Raw genomic sequence first — 17,385 nt, 5'->3', positions numbered from 1 at the left:
AGGTTGATGTCAAGGCTTTAGTTGGTAGAGAACATGGTGATTGGGTTATTTGTGGGAACAAACTACTGCCAGATAACATAACACAATTCTCACCATGAAAATTCTTCCAGATTTGTCAGATCTTCTAATTCCTAATATAGAAAATAATAATAATTTATGTATAATTCATATAATTCATTAGTATCCTTACTACTGAGATATACAGATTTTTATTTGTAGCTTTATGCCAATTATTTTCTTACTTTTTTAAAATCTGTTTTATATCCTTTTGCTTTATCTTTATATCCAGCTAATGAGCTATAATCAGATGTTAGCCTTCTAGTCCTGTCAAAGATTGAACTGAGTTTGATGGGGATATTTCTGTCTCTTGTTCACGTGTTACACTATTCATAGGAACATAGGAAGTTGCCTTATACTGTACAATGTTAGACTACTTATTCCATCTCTTCCAGTGCACTGTCTATGACTGGCGGCAGCACTCCAGGGCTATCTTCCAGATGTTTTTGACTATAACTCCCATCAGCACAGCCATTCTAAGTGGGCCCAATGGGAGTTGTAGTCCAAAACACCTGTGAGGCAACAGGTTGGCAAATGAAAGAAAGGAATTCTGTCATAGGTGTGGGTCTTGGTTTCTTTATGGTAAAGAAATGGGAGGCTGTTTTACACATTGGTATCTGTGAGTATTCAAAAACTTGAACTGTGTTCACATACTGTACTGCATACAACACCAAATGGTTTTGTATGGAGAAACCATGTTGCTGAAATTTGGGTATGTATTTTTGGGAATGTGGGACAACAGAAGGTGTGTTGTTCATTGTCTCTACCCTTTATAAAAAGGGATATTTAATGCTGTGCAGGTACAGCAGGTAGCTTTATGTGCAGTATAGCAAACTGCATTTCGTTCTGCGTTAAGTAGGCTAGGTGAAGTCTTCTAATTACACGAATGCTGTTAAGATTTAACAGTAAATTAAATCACTTGTTCATACTTTTGCCATTACAACCCCCCCTCCGCCCAAACATACACTATTACATGGATTCATTACAAAATGATCGAAATCTTATCTTTTCGTTTTGCTTCAGAGAATGTTCTGTAATTGAAAGAATTGGATTGTACACATAATTCCAGTACTTTCCCCACAGGGCTGTTAATGAAGTCACATCTGCCTATAAAGGCAGCAAAGAACCACCATGGCTTTAGAGTGCTGTGAGAGTCAGGGCCTCATCCCTCTTACAACTGTGTTTTTTGTTTTAATAGGATGGTGCATAGTACTGCCCCATAGTGGGAGGGGTTAGAGTCTGACATCCTCTCAGATGGGAGCTGGAAAATTTTGACTAGGGGGAGAGCTGTGTAGATGATAACTCTGGTGGAGTCCTGGACTAAATTTGGTATTGGTATAGTATTAGGCTGCCAGTATTGTTGTGTGGTTTTTCCTGGGGACTTGTTGGAGTAGGTGAGTGTTGGAGATTGTGTTAGTGTTTTGTGTGTGAGAGAGAGTTTGGTTAAATGTGTGCAGATGTGGGATGATTGGGAAGATAGGGCTCTGTTAGTTAATGTGGAATTTGTGTGGGTATTTTAGTAAACAGGACCATATTTTATGGTTATTGATGTTTCATATGCTGTGTTATACCTTGTAATATTTTATATACTGTCTCTTCTGCTTATCAGTGAATGAACCAGGTGGTGGGGGGGAAGGGTTTCTGGATGTGGCAGAGCTCAGGTGGTGGTGCAGGAAAGGAACATTCTTCCTGCATTCTCTTGGATTTCTCATTGCGTGCTGAGAAAAGGGAGCCCCTTCAGCAGCACATGGCAAGGAAATGCAGAGACAGAGATGTGTGTGTGAATGGCTGCATGGATGGCATTGGCTCCACCCACTTTCAATTTGGTATCACGTAGTGTTGGCACATGACTTCCATGATGTTGCTCACACGGGAATACAGTCCAGCACTTGAGCTGGAAACTATTCCCCACCGGTAGGTGACCTAAAAGCAAGTCTCGCTATGTCAAATGGACCTTACACACAAGCATATGTGTGAAGGTTGCAGTCAATAAATCTTATTCCCATCCTTCATCTCCCAGCCCTATTCATTTACCATTGCTATGGGTTTTATTGACTTTGCCTATTTCCCCACCCTTTTGTCGTGTCCTCCGCTTCCCACTTTCTTCCTGCCTTCACCCCATCAGCATCCTCCATATTGACTTCCATTTGCTGTAAGGAAAATGTTAGTTCTGGGGGAACTAAATTGATAAGTGGACTTGTGAAATGCAGGCAGCCCTTTTCCCTAGAACATCCCATGTGAAACATTCCAATTTACACAGGCAGCCTTTCTGCCTAAACTGAGTGCCCTGTTTGCAGTCTGTGGTGTGCAGTCTGGTTTTTCCCTTCTGCTGTCTCCATACCCTGAGCACTTGGTATCTCACCATTGCCTGTGAAACATCCTTATGGTTCAGAGCCATAATGAGCTAAAATAAATACTTTTAATTTATTTTATATGGCTACAACATTAATTAAATACAACTACAGTCATACCTTAGTTGTCAAACGCCTCAGTACTCGGACGTTTTGGCTCCCGAACGCTGCAAACCCAGAAATGAGTGTTCGAACATTTTTTGGAAGCCGAATGTCTAACGTGACTTCTGCGGCTTCTGATTGAGTGCAGAAAGTTCCTTGGTTTTCAAACTGTTACAGGAGTCAAATGGACTCCCGGAATGTATTGAGTTTGACAACCAGGGTACAACTGTACTGTATTTCACAAACACACTACTAGGTGTGAACAGAACAGAGTTGCGTGCCCTCTGAAGCAGGGCTGGCAAACCTGCAGGCCATATATGCCCCTCCCCCAGACAGAGAGCTCTTGGCATTTGCCCTCCCTCTTAAATTTTTATATATTAAAATCACAAGTCAGTGCTGTTTGTGCTTAGCAGACCTTCCCTGCTGAATAGTGTTATAGTCACTGTAGCTTCTTGGATACCAAAATTTATTTGGGCAGGATGCAGTCCTCTTGACCTAGCACACCCATGGTTCAGCCCCTCTGCCTGAAATATGCAGTGGGAAATAGGACTGAGTTAAACTATTTTTATAAGGTAGTAGTGAAGATTGATGAGATAATGTGGATTAAGCACTTTAACAATTAAGGCACTATGCAAATGTTGTTATTGAGTGACCTGAAGAACACCTGAATCATAGCTACAGTTTCAAGTACAGTAGAATTAATCTCCTACTCAGCCAAAAACACCAAAGCAAAACTCTCACAAAAGGGGGTGGGGAGGTGCCAAGGCCATTTAAAGCCATTCTTGGATTGCTAGGGAACTAGAAAGCGCCTGTAATTTTCCCATCACTTCCTTAATGAGCAAGGAGTATCACAGTTGTTAATGAGATGGAGAAAAGCTACAGAAATAATATTTGCTGGAGAGAGAACCCTAGTGTTAATTTGTGCAAGCATGTGATATATTCTGCTGCTTCCAATGAGACCAGTGGAGCTGAAAACCGCTTTAAAGTTGCTTTATGAAAAAGGTAGTTATTGGACATGTGCAATAATTAAGACTATTAATAGTATGACTGTTTCAAAAGGGAGCCTTTGGCTGAGCTTGATATATCTCTGCTATGACTGAGGGCTTGTGAATTTAATTTAATTTGTTTAGCAATTTCTTCTCTTAGTGTGATCATCTCTATAAGCTACCTTACAAGGATAACTGAAAATTAGAAGAGAGGAGAAGGGGACGACAGAGGACAGGATGTGAAAAAGAATTTGAAATTAAGTGAAGAAAATTAATTAGATGCAAGGAAAATAAAAGGGAAACCGGGGGGGGGGGTCAATGTAAATTTGGAAATGATATGTTGTTTTTGTTTAGTCGTGTCTGACTCTTCGTGACCCCATGGACCAGAGCATGCCAGGCACTCCTGTCTTCAACTGCCTTCCGCAGTTTGGTCAGACTCATGTTGGTAGCTTCAAGAACACTGTCCAACCATCTCGTCCTCTGTCATCCCCTTCTCCTTGTGCCCTCCAGCTTTCCCAACATCAGGGTCTTTTCCAGGGAGTCTTCTCTTCTCATGAGGTGGCCAAAGTATTGGAGCCTCAACTTCACAATCTGTCCTTCCAGTGAGCACTCATGGCTGATTTCCTTCAGAATGGATAGGTTTCTTGAAGTCCATGGGACTCTCAAGAGTCTCCTCCAGGACCATAATTTGCTATGCTGAAGCATAGCGTTTGAGTAACACAGTTTGGATAAAAAATTCCTTCAGTAGCACCTTAAAGACCAACTAAGTTTTTATTTTGTTATGAGCTTTCATGGCTACTGAAGGAATTTATTTAATTTTTTTATTTTGCTTCGACTTTGGATAGTATGTGGTGATGGGGTGGCGAGATGTGGGAGATGGTGAAAAATGGATGTATTTTGTAGCATGCTTGCCCTGTCCCTTTACTTGTTTGTGTGGGGTGTTTTGTCCTGGTACCCCCAACTGTTAAGAGTGCTGTGAGGGAGTTGCTGCAAGGTTCCTGTGAGGGTTCAAGGAAAACAAATGTTCACACTGTGCTCCACTTCCTGGGAGGGTTCTGGGGACACACACTGTCTGTGCAAAGAGCTCCCTTTTTGAGCAGAGCACCGTTTCTTCTTTTGTATTGCTGGAGTCCCTTCTTGTGAGCCCTGTGTGGCCAGAGACGAGAAATAAAAGCCCCACGCTGCATGACTTGTCATCTTGAGTTATGACCTCCCTGTATGTGGTTTATATACTTGTGATGGTAGGCTGCATTTGGGCGTTGAGACTACACCATAGCCTATGTGTGAAAGGGGCTCAATGAGGTGGGGCAGCGGCTATTTTTTAATTTGTTTCCCTCCCACTGCTGTAAATGGGAGGAAATTTCTTGCATGTGGTCTGGGGCTGTTGTAAAGCTACGTTGTCACTGAGGATGTGGTAGTGGTCTGTGGGGAAGTGCTTCTTCCCTCTGGCATTTCTGTGCCAGTGGAACAGCTGCAGTTCCATGGTGCTTTGCTACCATATCTGTTATGGCACCAGTGTCTCTCCTTCCACAGAGTTCCATATAGCCCCCAGCCAGCATAACTCAAGCATAAGATTGTTCTCTTATGTGTAGTGTCTCTCCTAATGTTGTATTAAACTGTAAATCATAATTCATCATGTGTTTTTTTTAAATAAAAAAGTTAAATATTGCTTGCTGGACTAGAAAAGGTCAGCATTTGGGGGACTTAGATTATGGATTTATAACAATTTTAAAAAGATTGGTCTGTTTCAAAAAAAAGGCGTATCTTTCATTTTGAATCACACTTTAATTCTTAATTAACTTTGTGAGCATGAAGTCTTCCTAACTGCAGATATGTGCCCTTGGCGCTTCCTCTTTCTCTGTATTCTACCGCGTTTCTCCAAAAATAAGACACCGTCTTATATTTATTTTTCCTCAAAAAACAACAACACGGTGGCTTATTTTCAGGGAATGTCTTTTTTTAATTATTAAACTGCCTATCACTATGGCTTATTTTCGGGGTATGGCTTATTTTCGGAGAAACACTGTATGTAGTGGAAAATTGAAGTAGATGACTAGTACAATTGTGCTCTGGATCCAATAATTTAATGTTGAACTCGGAGCTAAATTTCTGTGAAAGATCTTTATCTGAGGACTTGGGTTTCTGCTAAAGAGTTAAAAGCAACATAGGAAGCAGCTTTATACCTTATAGGTCCACCTAGTTTAGTGTTTTGCTACTCTGACTAGCATCAGAGGTCCAGAGTTGTCCTTCTAAGTCCTACCTGGAGAGGCCATGGATTGAACAGGGGGCATTTTGTATGCAAAGCAATTGTTCTAAACATGTGTTCTACCACTTTGCTGTGGAGGGGGGACACAATTTGGAAGGGGAGAAGGAGATGCTTTTCTTCTGAACCTACTTTCCCCAGTTTATTTCCCCCCCACACCTTGGGTTTCCAGTTGAGTGGCTTTCCTGTATGCTAGAGAAACTGGTTAAGAATTAAGCACCCCACAGTACCTTCCACATCTCCATCAATCACTGCCTCTTCCATCTGCTTTTCAGCTGTTCATCCTCACATATTAAAATTTAGTTAAGATCAGCATCCAGCATTTTTAACTGGATTTAAGAAGCACAAATGTAGTCTGTAAATTATGGTTTCTTGATTCAGGCATCATGCTACACCACCATTGTTTTCAAACCATGGTTTCTGATTCTGCATTCCTGGTTGATTGCAAATCATGGCTTGGCAATCCGTACATCACAACAAGCATTGTTTTTAATATGTTTACAAATTCAGTTTCCCATTTTCTATTGCTTTTTCATACTTACATCTTTGCACTGCTCTTCTGGGGACTGAAAGATGCAATAAAGGCTCACCCATTCATTCTGTCTGATTTTGGATCGAGCTGAAATGAATCAATTTAGTGTTAATATCGGGAGATTTTAAATCCATCAAAGAAAGTGGGTGTGTCTGGATATATAGTTTGCAACTACAGTATCTCTGTGTCTTACCTAGAAAAGTTGATGCTGTTTTAATAAAGCTGTATTTAGTCTGAGGAACTAATTTTCAATAGTGGCTGCAAACCCTTAATAACTTTTGTGTAACAGTTACAGGTAGGTATAGTTGAAACAAAATATAAAAAGTTACTTCCAGTACCACCTTAGAGACCAACTAAGTTTGTCATTGGTATGAGCTTTCGTGTGTATGCACACTTCTTCAGATACTTGTGTAGCACTTAGTTTTAAAATTATAAATTTCCTCCTTCCATAATTTTACACGTAGAATCACGGCTAGAATGCAAAGAGGAACACACATTTTTGAGTGTTGATGTTTCTGTTTGGAAGGATCCCCTCACAGAATGCTGCTCTGGAAGATCCTCCAACCTTTAAGAGGGAGGTGGCCTTTCAGAGAGTGGAAGGAGAAGATAGCCCCATGAGTTCCACCTTAAAAGCAAGGCTAGAGCTTGATTCCTTGATCACATTTTGCAGTCACTAAGAAACATTAGAACTGGAAACTGCAAGGGTCTCCAAATCCTCAGTTTTAGCAATAACATCTCGGTCTCCCCCCCCCCCTTTTTGGGAGGGTCTAGTACCGGTTTAGAGCTTTAGCTGTTTCCTTGACAGGAAAGGGCAGAGATTCTGTTTTTCCATTAGGAGAGGTGACTATTGTGTTCAACTCATCCACATTTAGAGTTCTCAAAACAGCTTATTTATTAGTGATATAAGTTTGCCCTTGGCAAATGTTTGGTTTGATGAGGAAAAGAGACAAGGTTGGCTGCTGGGCCTGCACAATGGGTAGATGGTTGATCTGTTAACTGGTTGAAGAATGTTAAGTTGACCTGCCTTTTAACCAGTTAGTTGATTAAACGTTTTTGTTTAGATACAAGCCACCGTAATCTCAATATTGGTGCCTTTGTTTCATTTCCAAAGGAAGTGTAAAATAACTTGTTTATAAATCTTCCACATTATAACATTGCTGTTTACAGTTCAGTACACAAGAGCATTGGTAGAATAAGAGAACATTTGTGATATTTTCTTTCTCAATCCTTATTTCATCAATACTTCAAAACCAAAAATAAACGAGTGTGCCCTTCCACTCTTACCCTCTTGCAATTAATCAACTGATTTAAGCCAACTGCAGCTTACAGTCCTGGTGGCTCAAGCAGCTTCCACTAGAGTGAATTATATATCTAATGCAGTTTATTGTTTTTTCTCCATAGGGTCAAAATAAGAAGAAACCTGCTCCGGTGAAGTATGAAACTGGAGATCTTGTATGGGCAAAGTTCAACAGACGTCCATGGTGGCCCTGTAAAATTTCCCACGATCCTGTGCTAGACACGCATTCAAAAATGAAAGGTAATAATATATTATTTGCATTACATGATCAGAGTTTTAGTGCTCTGTATTATCCATACACAACTCACTTTGCAGATTAACCTCCATAAGTGTGTATTGACCAGGATGGCTGGGTGAAGAAGATGATGTTGGGGGGGGGGCTGTGTATCTTTAATGTTTGTATAGAAGAGATACTTTCAGCTGTATAGCTTGTCAGGCAAGCTGCACCTGCTGAAGCTTCCCCTGTCAAAAGTTCTGGAGTCCTGTACTCTCTCTCCCTATTTTTTTTTTTTGCTTGGTCACCCTGCCATGAAAAAGTGAAAGGGTAGTAACAGGCACCACTGTTTTAGATTGCAAGCCCTTCATTTCTTATTTTAATGTGCATTGATGGCATTACATGAATGCTAATGATTACAATAAGGCCTGGGATAATTAGAATGTTTCATGGAAATCAGTGGAACTTGTTTGCTTAGTGGCTTGTTTAGGATTACAGGTAGGTAGCAGAAGCCTATGGCTCTCCACTTAGAAGCAAGCCCATTGAGTTAAGTTGGACTTACTGCTAGGTAATTGCACTTGGTCTCATCCTGTGCCCACTCTCCTCGGAGTAAGTCCAGTTAAACTCAAAGGGCTTATTTTTAAGTAGATGTGCATAATACCGTTCAAGTATTCGATACTGGGAGATTGTGAAGACGGGAGTTCTCAAAGTTCTGGAGTTTAGGAGGACAAGAGGGAGGCTTTGGTGGAAAGGGAATATAGTTCAGGGGGTGAGTTTGCTGAAGGAGTATGTCATGAAGTGAAATATTCAGTGGTGAGAGAAAAATGTGAAAATGTTAGAAATCAACCAAGAAGACAGGAGTAGGGAGAGTGGACCAAGTTCAAGGAGTGAGCAAGTGGAGGTGTTATGAAGAGCTGGGATCAAGGGCGGAAATTTATGCACATTTCTTCACAACAGGTAAATTATTGCCTCTTATTGAAATTTAAAATGTGTGTGCCACCATTGCAAAGTCTGTGATATTTTGTATTAAATCCACTGTCCTTCAGAACCCCATATTCCCCCCCCCCCAAAAAAACACTATGCTTGCCTCCCTGAGAACTTTACCCAGGAACCAATTTGAAGAGTAAAACTGTTCTTCTAAAAATGAAAATTTGAAGTAGAATAGGCAGTGGTTGAGAGAATGGTACCCAAAGATGCATTGACCTCCTTTCCCAGACTCTTGCCCCAACAGTATCTGAAAGATGTATGCTGAAGTAGGGAAGAAAAAGAAATTAAAACTCGTGCTATTTACTCATTCATAAGATTTTCTCTTTGGGGAAACAATTGCTTATCTATCCTATGACGACAGATTCTGAACTTCTTTTAACCCCTGATTCATTCAAAAAGTAAAACACAGGGAGCAGTGAATGCAGAGGGCCAACAACCTCTAGAAAAATTGGGAACTTTGGAGTTCTCTCCAGGATTTCAAGGAAAAGACTGATTAAATATTTAATATAATTCTCTCTGAAAAATGGGTTCTAAATTAAATCTGTATTAGTTTGCTTCAGTGAGCATGTGGATAGGACCAAAAAGCAAGAGCCACACCAAAAGAAATAGTAAAAATAACCAAAACATCATGAAAAATTGTGTATATTTATTTAAGACAGTGAAAGCATAATACAAAATGAACAGTAAATTATATTTTTAAAAATTACACTGCAGATGAAAGATTATAATGGGACAACTACTTGCACTATATGGGAATATGAAACAACTTGCACTGACTGCTTATAGTAAATAAGTTATTATAGGTTATCCTTCTAACACCCTCCCTCAAGTCCAGCTAACTTAAAAGCAAATGCAGTAAGAATGTTTCACTATACAGTGGTACCTCGGTTTATGAACACAATTGGTTCTGGAAGTCTGTTCATAAACTGAAGCATTCATAAACTGAAGCGAACTTTCCCATTGAAAGTAATGGAAAGTGAATAAATCCGTTCCAGATGGGTCCGCGGCGTTCGTAAACTGAAAATTCGTAAACCGAGGTGTTCATAAACCAAGGTTCCACTGTATTATAAAGGTCTGCTTAAGCAATATATGAAAATTACTCAAGATTTGGAAGAGAGTGAGATGTAGGGATATTCAGATAGACTTGAGAACTTAGAGGAATAATGAGCACGTAAATGATTTTACTAAAAGCTCCATATCTACCAGACTTGCTGTGATGAGGTCTGTTGGTTCCAGATGGAAGATTCCTGAGCAAAAAATGGAAGTACAAATCTCAGCAAACATACAAGCTTGCCCCAATAAATGCAAAATTCATGGACCTGTTCTACATTTCCCAACACCACCAAGCCAGCGTGCATTTCAGGGAATGTGCTGTTGGGGGAGGGAGAAAAAAAAGTAAACTAAAAGCTGTAAGGAAACACTGAGAGAAAAAGAGAAGAGCACCACCCCAGTCTTCTATGTTTTCCTAATTTTAAACACTTCCCATTTCAAATCTCTAGCCACACTCTGATTTTCTCTGGTAGCCCCCTTAAATAAGTTTACCTATTAAAAAAACAGTCCTTCATTAAATTATGACTTATACCAAAATTCTCAGACTTCATTACTCTTCCTTAATTGCAACCCTGAATCTCCCAGCTTTCTTTATCAAAACTAGAAGTCATTTCTGCCAAGCCAGGAAGAAGAACTTTGAAAGCACTTGGTTCTGCTTGCTTTCTTAAGCTAATTGTCTGAAACAAAGGCTTTGTCTGAAACAAAAGGAAATAAAATGTTGGTTGAAATAAGAATTATCTTCCAATGTAACACACATATAGAATAAAGGCACATATGCAGACAATTACCAGATAACAGGGGGAAACTTCACTCTCATTAAAATGCCACTTCTTATCCTAGACTCCTCTCCCTCTTCCACCCCATGGTTTATAATTGGGGTATTTTCCATTGAACAGCTGCTTCAAAGTCTAATCATACAGAGACATAACTGTAAAACCTGAACAAACAAAAAATTCACATCAAAAGGTACCTAGAGTTATTAGTGTATTCAAGTAATAAGATACTTCTTTCTTAATTCAACAAAAGTCTGTGGTCTTCCAGCTCAAGCTGGAATAGATTACAGGAATACATTTTTCCCTCCTCCTTGCTTTTCATTAGAATAGCAAGTAACCAGAATTCGGTCATCTAGGGGCACCTTTGGTGTTGCTATCAGAGAGAGGTTAACCCATCTTCATAGGTTCCATTGCCGTATTTATCACAAAGCTTTTGTCATAGGAAGAATGCTCCCTTTATTCAAGGATGCTTAGCCAGCATCTTTTCTGTTCCTGCAGCCATCGACCTAGGCATAGCGATCGTCATGGCTTCCTGAAACCAAAATTTGGTGCATACAATATGTGGATCTGCTCCTTCCGTACGGCACCCTGGAACCCAGAAAATAAGTCCAAAAGGGACTTGACTATCACCCTCTAATGGTGAACTCAGGTGGTGAGTGCCAATAGAAATAGAGCCAAATTAATGCATATGACAAACAAGAGGGCAGGAACCAGTGTGCTCTGGGGAACCCCGAGTGAAATGCAAAACATTTTTAATTAAAAAAAATCAAAGGGTGCAACACCCCCCCAATGTTGCATCATTTATTCCAGGTCCCATTTGTTAGATATGTTTTAGAAAATATTTTTGGGGCATTCCTACACCTTGACACAAAATGCTAATCTTACCAATTTTATCTTTGATAGTGTCCAATCGCAGACCACATCGAGAATACTATGTGGAAGCCTTGGGAGACCCATCTGAAAGAGCTTGGGTTGTGGGGAAAGCTATTGTAGTATTTGAAGGAAGACATCAGTTTGAAGAACTGCCTGTCCTTCGGAGAAGAGGGAAGCAAAAAGAGAAAGGTTACAAGCACAAGGTAAATCTCATGTTCTCATTTGGTTTGTACTTGAGTGTTCCCATCTGAGTGCAAAACCTAGGTGTCAGCTATGCAACATGATTGGGCACACAGGTGGAAGTGAAGTACTTCTTAAAGACCATGGATCTCAGTTGGAAAAATTTAAACTCATGCTCAACTCTCTCACTGAACTCCATCAGCTTACAAAAGTGCTCCATTTTTTGGGATTGTGTTTCTTATACTTTGAAGCTGCTTTAAAAATGACTGGTATGATTTGAGACTTTGAGGCTGCTGATAAAGGAATGTCTTTTGCATTGACTTGTCCATATAAGCTACCTGAGAATAAACTGGAAATATAATCATGTAAATCTGGCCATTATGTTAGATACAGGTATATAAAGAGAACTTTTGACAAAATGTTTCAATGTTATTAATGGAGAAAACATTGTATCTGAAGGGCAAATGTGGAGTAATATGGGGAGGAAGGAAAACCTACTGTATTTCAAAATCTTAGTCTACAGCTTGAATTCCTTCTGGAGCCAGCATCCCATTTTGAGGTCCTAGCTCTGTGTTAATATTTCCAAAATATTCTGGCATAAAATATCCAGACAGCCATTTTCTTGAGACTAGGATCAGAAGGATTCAGCTATATTCCAGTTTTGGAACTTGTTAAGCTCTCTGGGAGCCAGAATGGAACCAGAGTGTTGGCGCTTAAAATAAAAAAGGTGACAGAGCAGCTTTTAAATTGATTGTGTGGGGGAAGCTGAAAGCAGCTGCAGAGTCCTGTTCAGAACAAATCATGGCCCTGAGAGGAGGGGGGGGATTATTATTATAATTTAAATTGGGGAGAGGTTAGAATGTGTTGCTGAGAGTGCAGGGGCACATGATAGCAACTGAGAGGCAGGCAGGTGTCAGAGATATTTGGAGAGGAAGAGGGAGTAAAAAGCCTTTTGAGTTGATATATTTCCCAGTGTGCATATGTATTTCAATTGTTTTTAAGATGTGGAGTGTTTTATTCCTTGTTGTTTGCCACTTTGGACTCCTTTGGACAGTGTGTGTGTGTGTGTGTGTGTGTGTGTGTGTGTGTGTGTGTGTACACACACTGGTACTAGAAGCCTCTGAGCCAAGATGAGTGAGCTGGAGTGCTTGGTCTAAGATGAGAGCATTGATATAGTGGACATAATGGAAACCTGCTATAATTTAGAGAAAAACTAGGACACAGTTATCTCTGGGTACAAACTCTATAAGAAGGACCAAGAAGGGCATACTGGAGGCGATGCCACTCTGTGGGTAAAAGAAGACATAGAGTCCGACAAGCTAGAAATCCCCAAAGGAGCAGACTCTTCCTGGCCTTAAGTGGCATGCAGTACCTAGTGTGAGATGTAACTGCTATAGTACCTACTGGGAACAGTGACCATAGTGCTATCAAATTATATATACAGTGGTACCTCTAGTTATGAACTTAATTTATTCCAGAGGTCCGTTCTTAACCTGAAACTGTTCTTAACTAAAGGCATGCTTTCACTAATGGGGCCTCTTGCTGCCGTTGCGCCGCTGGCACACAATTTCCATTCTCATCCTGGGGCAAAGTTCTCAACTCGAGGTAACTCTTCCAGGATAGCAGAGTTTGTAACCTGAAGTGTTTGTAACCTGAGGTGTTTGTAACTCGAGGTACCACTGTGCTAACAAAAGAATGTTATTTAAATACAGTACATTAGTAGCAGAACATCATTTAGGCGCTTGTACCTTTAGCTGGGACGCGGGTGGCGCTGTGGGTTAAACCACTGAGCCTAGGGCTTGCCGATCAGAATGTTGGCAGTTCGAATCCCCGCGACGGGGTGAGCTCCCGTTGTTCACTCCCAGCTCCTGCCCACCTAGCAGTTTGAAAGCATCTCAAAGTGCAAGTAGATAAATAGGGAAGGTACAGCGGGAAGGTAAACGGCGTTTCTGTGTGCTGCTCTGGTTTGCCAGAAGCGGCTTTGTCATGCTGGCCGCATGACCTGGAAGCTGTACACCGGCTCCCTCGGCCAATAACGCGAGATGAGTGCCGCAACCCCAGAGTCGGGCATGACTGGACCTAATGGTCAGGGGTCCCCTTTACCTTTAACCTTTAGATGACAGGGGATTCAAAGGTATACTAAAGGAGGATAAAGAGATTACATAATAAATTATTTGCATCTGTTTCTTTGGTGGATTATATATAGCAGATCTCTGTGCCTGATTTAACTTTCACAGGAAGGGAGTCTGAGGAACTGATTCAGTTGTGACAAGAGATGATGTTCAATCTAGGCCTTGTTGACGAAATAAAAAATGACAAGTCACATTCATGTTCTGCATGAATCTAGCTTTGATCTGCGTACTTTAATTGGTTATGTGCTGCAGTTACATTTTGTGAAAGAAGATAATGTTCATATCTGTGTGTAATGTCATCTTTTTGTGTATTATAAATATTTTGTAACTTGTTTTTGTCTCTTCCTATACTTTCCAGGTTCCTAAGAGGTTTCTGGCAAAATGGGAGATCAGTGTTGGCCTTACAAAAGATTATCTAAAGCAGAACAGTGCTCAAAAATACATCCCGACTTCTAGCAAACTGGACAGTGAGAAGGATGTGCATTTAATGGGATCTTGTACAAAGGACTCCTCAAATGAACAGAGCAGACAACTAAATGGATGTTTGAAATCACTAACATTGGACTCCAAACATTTGACCCACGATAAGGGGAAAGTGTTCACCAAATCCCGAAACAAGAAGAGCTCTGACTCCCGGAGGAGAACTAGAGTAAGAAAAAGTAGCACCAAACTGGAGGCATCCAAGAGAGAAAGTGGGGGGAAAGGGCCAGTAAGCAAAGCTAAAAATACGGTTGCTGCAGATATGCCAGAGAAGCAGGCTTCTCATGAACTTTGCAGAATAGCAAAGAGCCTAATGGGATCCAAAGGCAGCATGGAAAACTACTTGCTCTCTTCTTTTGGAGAAAGACAATTCGAAAATAAATATAAGAAACCAGGGTTTGAAATATCTAATAGCAGCTGCCAGCAGGAAACATCCAAAGCGGACGTGAAGAAAAAGAGAAATCCAGCAGGCTTCACGTGCAGTTCAAAGCTACAGCAGCACTATTCCAGAACTGATGCTGGAGCAGAGAGGAAACCAATAGACTCTGATTCATCGGATAACGGTACCTGTGATCTAGACTCCCTTGACCAAAGTTTAGCAGCAGCAGCAGCAGCAGCTTATAGCGTCTTGAAGAATAGTGACTCTGTAAATAAGAGTGGAAAAGAACTGTCTTCAGGGCAAAGAGCTATTAAACATTCTGCACCTGTCTCAAAAAGCAGCAACCGAAGCCGCAAACCTCCAGAAGGTTCTCTAGACAGGAATATCAATGTTGAAGCAGGAGGTGAGGAATTCCGTGAGCCATCCCTTGCAGCTGAGGTGGCTTCAGTTTACAGGAATGACAATCTTATCAATGTAGATAAGCACACTACACTCCAAAGTAAGGGGTCTATAAGTCAAATGGATGCAAAACAGCCTCAGTTCAGAAGTATAAAATGCAAGCATAAAGAAACTGCTGCTGGGACAGACTCCTCTCTTAAGGAAGATGAATGTAGCCCCGACTGCTGCTTTTCTGCTACCAAAGGTTCTCCTGGGTCTCAGTTAGATATGCCTAACAAAAGTGGGAAGGCTGATGGCCCCAAACCGCTGAACAGCACAAATGAGAAACCTGGTGATTCTGCTGAAATAGAAACGGCAGTTGTGAAACATGTGCTTTCAGAACTGAAGGAGCTGTCGTATAGGTCCATGAATGTTGAAGCGAAAGACTGTGGGCCTCCTAAGACCACAGTGCCCTTACTCTTTTCATCTGTCTCTGGGCAGAACCATTTGCCTATTGAGCCCGATTATAAATTCAGCACCTTATTAATGTTGTTGAAAGATATGCATGATAGTAAGACGAAAGAGAAGCAGATCATGACTACTCAGAACATAGTCTCTTATAGGAGTTCTCACAGCGATGATAGTTCTGGAAGTAACACTCCAAGTGATTTGACATCTTTACCTACAATGGGAACCACTCATAAATTAGAAAAAAGCCAAGATAGTGTTCGAGAACCAGAGTGTCAGAAACCCAAAGAAGGTCAGTCCTCTTTTTCACATGGTATCGCAACCAAGTTGACCGATCCCGGTGCTAACAAAAGGGAACTCACAAACGCTACTGTTTCTGGTACAAACTGCACCGCAAGGCGCAGCTGTCCAAAATCTAAGCAGCTATCTAAACTAGTAGCTAATGCAACATCAAAGAGCAGAACACTAAAGCGGTTGTCTAATTCAGCTGAGAGTGTGCCCCGCCAGGATAGAGCTGCCCAAGGCTCAGTTACTAGTGCTCTAGACAATGCAAAGGAAGATGTTGCAAGGAAAGTGTCTTGGGAGTTGATGGGACACGCCCCTGACGAAGACTCTGCAAGTTCCTCTGATGACAGTTTAGTTCGTATAAGAATGAAGTCAGAATATGATAAAAAGAGAGAGAGCTGCAACTCCTTTGAAAACGGGGAGTTGGATTCAGGACTGAATAGAGAAGGCTCCTTGGGTGATGAGCCTAGAGATGTATGCCACGTAGCGCCCAAAAAGCGATGGCAGCGTTTTAACCAAAGCAGTGCTAAAGCTGGTAAGCACATCAGTAGATCTAGGGAAGCAGAACAGTTACGTGCATTTTGCCTCTACAGAATAAAAGCAAGCTTCAGAGTGTAGGCTTCTCCTCACTCTTTAAAAAGATAAGATTAAGAGAGGCATTATAGGCAAGAACTGTGAGAATCACTTAGTTAGTTGGGCAACATTTTGCAGAATAAGAGGGATGAAACAAAAATACAGCTCTTACAGAATTGAGAATTTTACAGTTTTGAGATCCTAGTTTGAGTTCTCTGTACAAGGTAAGGATTCCTTGTGCTGCACCACTGCAGATTGGGGGAGCTGGAACCATATGGTGAAATCTTCCACCCAATAAATAAATAAATAAATAAATAAATAAATAAATAAATAAGGAGTATTACTCGGTAATGTGCAAGATCCTACCTGAAGTCTATAAGTGGTACAGCTCATAAACTCTTCAGCTTACTTCATCTGCAGGTTGTGAGATCTAGCCCTTAAGAGTTTTGCGCCATGAGTTGCAGTGCATAAAAATCTTAAGGTTATCCAATTGAAATGCTGGTTGTTACTCTAGCTTTTCTCTTCCTCAGATTTTAATACAGGTTCACTTTAATCTTTTAAAACTAGAAACAGCGCTTATCAAGGCATAGTGCAATTTGGAAATAAATATATATTTGGTTTCTCTTACCTTGTGCAGAAGCTTTATTTATAAATTAAAACATGATGGTCCCAATTCTAGCATGAAAGTCTATAATATTTACTGCTCAGTATTACAGGAAACACATGAGAAGGAAAAATTGCAGCCCAAAAGGTAGATAAAAGTTTAATAGTACTGAATAATCTCTGTTTGTTTCTCCCTGTGGAAAGCAAGTGGTCTGCTAAACTGAGTGTATTGCCAACAACACAATCCTATACATGACTAACTCAGAAGTAAGTCTGTTGGCTTACTCTCAGCTACATAGGTGCAGAATTGCAGTCTAACACACCTTTACCTGAGAGTAAGCCCATTAGAACTAACTTGCAAGTAAGCATGTTTACGGTAGTGCTGCATGTTGGGTTAGGACTCAAGAAGTTACCACCATAAA

General features: G+C 40.7%; 1 protein-coding gene across 11 annotated transcripts in view; it reads left to right on the top strand.

Moving 5' to 3' along the window:
* NSD1 (nuclear receptor binding SET domain protein 1) overlaps positions 1-17,385 on the top strand; it is a 62,903-nt gene that overhangs the window by 14,755 nt on the left and 30,763 nt on the right. For 7 of the 11 annotated variants that reach the window (XM_060271597.1, XM_035105838.2, XM_035105839.2 and 4 more), the window contains 3 exons: positions 7,693-7,828; positions 11,516-11,688; positions 14,156-16,322. In XM_060271597.1, the coding sequence (XP_060127580.1) occupies positions 7,693-7,828; positions 11,516-11,688; positions 14,156-16,322 (2,476 nt within the window). The remainder of the gene's footprint in view (positions 1-7,692; positions 7,829-11,515; positions 11,689-14,155; positions 16,323-17,385) is intronic. The other 4 variants (XM_060271596.1, XM_035105844.2, XM_035105846.2 and 1 more) reach the window with 3 other exon arrangements.

This window comes from Zootoca vivipara, chromosome 2, assembly GCF_963506605.1.
Source record: "Zootoca vivipara chromosome 2, rZooViv1.1, whole genome shotgun sequence".
Lineage (NCBI taxonomy): Eukaryota > Metazoa > Chordata > Lepidosauria > Squamata > Lacertidae > Zootoca > Zootoca vivipara.
This window is presented reverse-complemented; position numbering and strand designations above follow the sequence as displayed.